General features: G+C 56.0%; 3 protein-coding genes across 3 annotated transcripts; 2 read left to right on the forward strand and 1 right to left on the reverse strand.

Moving 5' to 3' along the window:
* Positions 1-931: 931 nt before the first annotated feature.
* Positions 932-3,352, forward strand: CTAM01_17077 (uncharacterized protein; the record flags this gene model as incomplete). The annotated part of the gene is made up of 2 exons (XM_060533068.1): positions 932-1,897; positions 1,949-3,352. 2 exons carry the CDS (start codon positions 932-934, stop codon positions 3,350-3,352), a joined length of 2,370 nt encoding a protein of 789 aa, XP_060372352.1.
* A 274-nt stretch (positions 3,353-3,626) lies between these two features.
* CTAM01_17078 (uncharacterized protein) lies at positions 3,627-4,429 on the reverse strand (the record flags this gene model as incomplete). The annotated part of the gene is made up of 2 exons (XM_060533069.1): positions 3,627-4,362; positions 4,416-4,429. The coding sequence occupies 2 exons, from the start codon at positions 4,427-4,429 to the stop codon at positions 3,627-3,629; spliced, it is 750 nt and encodes a 249-aa protein (XP_060372353.1).
* A 466-nt stretch (positions 4,430-4,895) lies between these two features.
* CTAM01_17079 (uncharacterized protein) lies at positions 4,896-5,374 on the forward strand (the record flags this gene model as incomplete). The annotated part of the gene is made up of 1 exon (XM_060533070.1): positions 4,896-5,374. A coding segment is annotated over one exon (479 nt), but the record flags the coding sequence as incomplete, so codon positions are not given.

Consider the following 5,374-nt stretch of genomic DNA (forward strand, 5'->3'; position numbering starts at 1 on the left):
TGTATCTCAGTGCCTCGTTCCCTATCAAACGGGATGAATAGAGACGTCGTATTGTGCTCAGGATCTCTTCGGGTCCTCGTATTGTATCGCCGTTATAAGCCAATCCTCTACACAGTGCGCCTTTGTAGTAGGTTCTCATTGACCGCAACATTTCCTAGAATAACAGCGAATCAATCTGTAAATATGCCGATGCTTAGAACACGAAAGGGAGCTTGAAAACTTGGATTATTACAATCGGTGCGCAGTGTTCTTTGTCTCCTTTCCCAGGCAACGCCTTGTATGCTAGCATCATCCAAGCAATCGATAGTGTCAACTTAACATAGACGCCAAATGAAAGCCTAGCCCACACTTCGGTCGATACCGAGGCCGCTAACCTCACTACCCCTTCCATAATTCTCTATACGATGACAAGGTTGCTGTAGCTTCACACCAGAAGACATGCTCGAAGATAGATTCGGGACTAGTGCCTTACCATTGGCCTAAACTTCAAATCCACAACATTCACCGTCGACGGTCCCTGCGCCTAGGTTTCAGCCACGCTTCCAAAGATCCGTAGATCGACCGTCTATTTTTCGACGAGAATCCTCCCGCTCCACGAGGCATACCGTGAATAGAATATCGACTTCTGAGGCGCTCCGCCGAGACGTCGCCTGATTTGTGAGCCGGTACATGACAACTCTGAGCCAAGTCAAGCTTGGGTTTTTCCTTTCTCCACGTTCATGACACAGACGCTCGTATAGAGTCTTAGCTCAGGAGTTCGTGATCAACGGTCCGGCGTAACATCCCACCATGAGTTGCCGTCGATCCGGGACGTTGAACTAGTGTATTGAGAGGCTTCTAGATAAGAACCTGGAAGTCTCGCTCTGACATGATGGAACTTTTCTTTTGGGTCACCGCGTGTCAACTCACTCGTTTAGCTAATACCGACACCATGGGTCGTACCACACTCTCTCATTTACTTTTACTTTCGCTCTCTTTGACACAGGCTTCGCGAGCCCAACTCTCGAGTTGCCCTTCTGCAGCAGAGAACATCGTCACTCCCGATGGCTCAGCTACCTACTCGGTCTGCCAGCAGACCGACTACAGGGGAACTACAACTAAGTTTGTCGACACCGTAGCGACCCTATTCGACTGCGCGCAGGCTTGTAGTCAAGATGCTCAATGCACGCAGGCGGTCTACGACAAGGCCAATTTCGGTTGCCATCTCAAGGCCAAGGATGGCCTCAACTGGGCGGCCGACAATAAATTTACGACCATCAAGCTGGTCTCCAAGCTCACAAAGGGTGTCGCCATCCAGTCTTGCCCGACTACTGCGACGAATGTGACTGCCACTGGGTCTACCCTAGCCACTTGCCCGAACACGGATTATCAGGGCGACACTATCCGGGCTGTTGGCGGCACCACATCGCTCCAGGCATGCGCTCTTGAGTGTGGCCAAGCGTCCGACTGCTTCCGAGCCGTTTTCCAAAATTCGACTTCTCAGTGCTACATCAAGGCGGACCCCAAGGCACTGCAATGGACGTACCAGCCCGGCTTCGACTCCGTGAGCAAGCTATCCGTTCTCGCTGACGGTGTTGGCATTAACAGTTGCCCGAGCGGCTATACCAACATCACCACGCAGAACGGCGCCAGCTTCGCGACCTGCAAGAACGCTGACTTCACAGTCCCAAGCGTCAACGTCGTCGGCGGCGTCGCGTCTGTCGCAGCCTGCGCAGAAAGCTGCACCATGAACCAGAACTGCGCGTATGCCGTTTACGACGCGCAGAACCAAGTCTGCCACATTAAGGGGACCGTCACCGCTGCATCTGACTGGAAGTTCAACAGGCAATTCACCTCGCTAAAGATGATCAAGACCAGCACCTCCAAGGCGACGTCCAAGATCGGCCGCTGGTCCGACGTCATCTAGTTCCCCATCATCCCCGTCGCGGCCTACGTCGTACTAGCTCAGCCCTCCTCGGCTCGCCTCCTCGTCTTCTCGTCCTGGGGCGATCGCGCCTTCAGCGGGCCCACGGGCATCACGCAGTTTGCAGACTACAACTTCCTCACGGGCGCTGTTTCGCAACGAACCGTCACGAACACCAAGCACGACATGTTTTGTCCCGGGATCAGCTCTCTCGCTAGCGGGAAGATTATAATCACCGGCGGCGAGAACGCCGAGGCCGTGAGCGTCTACGACCCCGCCACCAACCAGTTCACCCGCGCCGCCGACATGGTGATTGCGCGCGGGTACCAGACGTCGGCCACATTGTCGGATGGCCGAATCTTCACCATCGGCGGCTCTTTCACGGGCCCCCAAGGAGACAAGACGGGTGAAGTCTACGATCCGGCCAAGAACAGATGGACGCTTCTTCAGGGGACTGACCCGACTCCGCTGTTGACGACGGACCGTGAAGGTATCTGGCGCACCGATAACCATGCCTGGCTCTACGGTTGGCGCAACGGCTCCGTCTTCCAAGCCGGCCCGAGCAAGACGATGAACTGGTACCGCACCAACGGCGCCGGCTCCGTCTCCGCGGCGGGCGTCCGCACCACCGCGATGGACCAGATGTGCGGCGCCAACGTCATGTACGACGTCGGGAAGATCCTCGCCGCCGGCGGGAGTCAGGACTACACGGACAGCGACGCCACGAAAGCCGCCCATCTTATCTCGATTACCGACCCCGGCGTCCCCGCGACCGTCGAGACCCTTCCCGACATGAATTTCGCCCGTGGCTTCGCCAACGCCGTCGTGCTGCCGGACGGCAAGGTCGTCGTGACAGGCGGCCAGCCGAGATCCCTCGTCTTCACCGACACCAACGGCGTCCTCGTTCCGGAGCTCTGGGACCCAAAGACACGCGCCTGGACGCCGATGGCTGCCGCCGCGGTGCCCCGCAATTACCACTCCGTCAGCATCCTCCTTCCGGACGGCACCGTCTTCGTCGGCGGCGGCGGCATGTGCCCCGCCGCGCAGGGAAGCGACCTCTCCTGGTGCGATCGCGCCAAGGATCACTTCGACGGCGAGGTCTTTTCGCCGCCGTACCTGTTCACGGCCGCGGGCGAGCTGGCTCTGCGGCCCGTTATCTTGAGCCTTTCGCAGACCACGGTCAAGGTCGGGACCTCCATTACGGTCGCGCTCGAGAGCGGGCTGGATGTTCCTTCCTTCGCACTGGTGAGGATGGGTAACGCGACGCACAGCATCAACTCGGATCAGCGCCGCGTGCCGCTGACTGACGTGACCAAGTCCGGCGGGAGCAATTACACGCTGAGACTGCCGAACGACTCGGGCGTTCTCATCCCTGGTCCTTGGTATCTTTTCGCGTTGTCCAAGGAGGGTGTGCCCAGTATGGCGAGAACCGTTTACATCCCTGCTTGAAGACCCTATTAGTTCATTACAAGTATCGCACATGAAAGGGGGGAAATTGACGTGTATAAATTAGACTTGAAAACTAACTATATCCATTTATAATACAACTTTCGGCCCATGTTTTCCTTTGAGTCCAGCAAGATTGCATGTTGCTTTGCTCTTTCGACGTGCTTTGCGGCCTTGCAATTCTTCGAGAGCTCGGACACACCAATCGCACCCTCGTCTAGATGAGGACTAAGTGAAAGTCTAAGAACGACATCCCCGTGCATAACAAACTCAGCAACTACTCTATATCGCTATCATCTTCTTCTGCGTCAGGCCCACAGCTTCCACCTGAGACGTCTGAACCGCCATCATCGTCGCCTAACTCGTCCACGTCACACATTGAGTGCCCCCCTGACTCTAGCTCGTCGTCGCTGAGCGTATCGAGAAACAGCTCGGCCGCATCTGCAGAACTCATCTGGAAGACGGCCCGTGTCCGGTGCATGGTCGCCTCGTGAGTGTCGGGAAACAAGACTCGTACGCAGCAGTACATGTATAGCATCTTTCTCGACACCGAATCATCGCAGAGATCAAAAGTCGCTGGCAAAGTCCCGGGGTGAACGGTGTCTTCAGGCGCATGGATTTCCCAAATCCGCGCGGAGAACATCAAAACCTGTTCGAGCACTTTGATGGTGATGAGCATGTTTCCAAAGTCAAAGTTCAGTGCCTTGTCAAACTCGAACAACAAGTTGGTTCTGTTGCCCGGCAGGCCGTCGTCACATTCCTCGGGCGCTTCGCGGACTTTCAGGCACGCCAGGAGCGCGGCGACCTTGACGACGAACTCTTTGCCTTGTAGTGGCCCACACAGGCAGCTTATGATGTAGGCGATGAACCGATCTCCCGCGGTGCTGTTCATGTCTTCTTTGACTCTGTTCAGCGGCGGGTACCACGTGTCGTCTGTCAGCCCGCTGTGAGGGCAATTGACTGCCAGGCAGATGGCGAGGCAGCATCGCTCATCTTGTCTAAGCAGGTTGGTCCTGACATCCATTAGCAGGATACCTATGTGGCAATGTGAGAGTGCGCCGCTCACCACATGGAATCCATGATCTCTTCCGGCGCGTCTGTGGTGATTCGGTAGACCAGCTCATGCCACCGCCAATGAAGAGATTTATATCGTCAGCATCAGGGCTCTAGACTGCCTTTGTTTTTGGACAAGGCACATTGTGCTCTCCGTGCGTGTAAGCTCGTGTCGACATCCGATACTGTCTTCCGAGAAGCGAGGTTCTGCGCAACCGGATTTTGCAGAAGCCACCAACGGCTCGACCGTCAGCGTTTGCTGACTCGCCCACCCGTGAAAGCTCTAGTTCTTCGCACATCAAGTTGACGACAGAAGCAGCCCAATATGGGTCGGTCAACCTTGCCAGGACTTACAAAAATCATATCTCGTCTACATCTGGCTTCAATTTCGCGTTCAGCAAACGCAGCGTCTGCCCTCAAATACAATGATCCATGTCACGCACCTCGCTCGGCAACCCATCAGCACTCTGCCTCATTTCGATGGCAATCCGACATGGCGGCCAGACCTTTGAAGCGCCCTCGCCGATCAAACGGTCTGCCGCGCCTACCAAGCGACATAGACAACGCAGTCGCGGCCCTGGGCGGGAGAACCCACGCAACCGACCTCGCAAACAGCACCATACAGTCTCAGAAGGCGCCAGTCAGTAAGGAACAACGTCTCGAAGAACTTGTGAGAGACTCCGGCCGCCTCAGGCAAGAACTTGACTATTGGAAAAGCTTGGCTCTCACAGGAACCGCCTTCATGTCCGACGTCGAACAAGTCGTGGTACAGCTTCGAGATGTTTGCAGCCGTTTCGAGAGCGTTATGAATGAAACAAACACTATGTCAGCGGAGGAGAGATTGGGCTCTGGCTATCTGTCCGAATCTCGACAGAGGGAAGACGTGGAGGTGCAGACTGGTGACGGACCAGACTCGCCATTAGTAGAGGATAACCTTGACGTGCTCTTGGCCCCCGTCAGGCGAGGTCGAGA

This window comes from Colletotrichum tamarilloi (genome assembly GCF_030869305.1).
Source record: "Colletotrichum tamarilloi strain Tom-12 chromosome Unknown Scaffold_334.1, whole genome shotgun sequence".
Classification (NCBI taxonomy): Eukaryota; Fungi; Ascomycota; class Sordariomycetes; order Glomerellales; family Glomerellaceae; genus Colletotrichum; species Colletotrichum tamarilloi.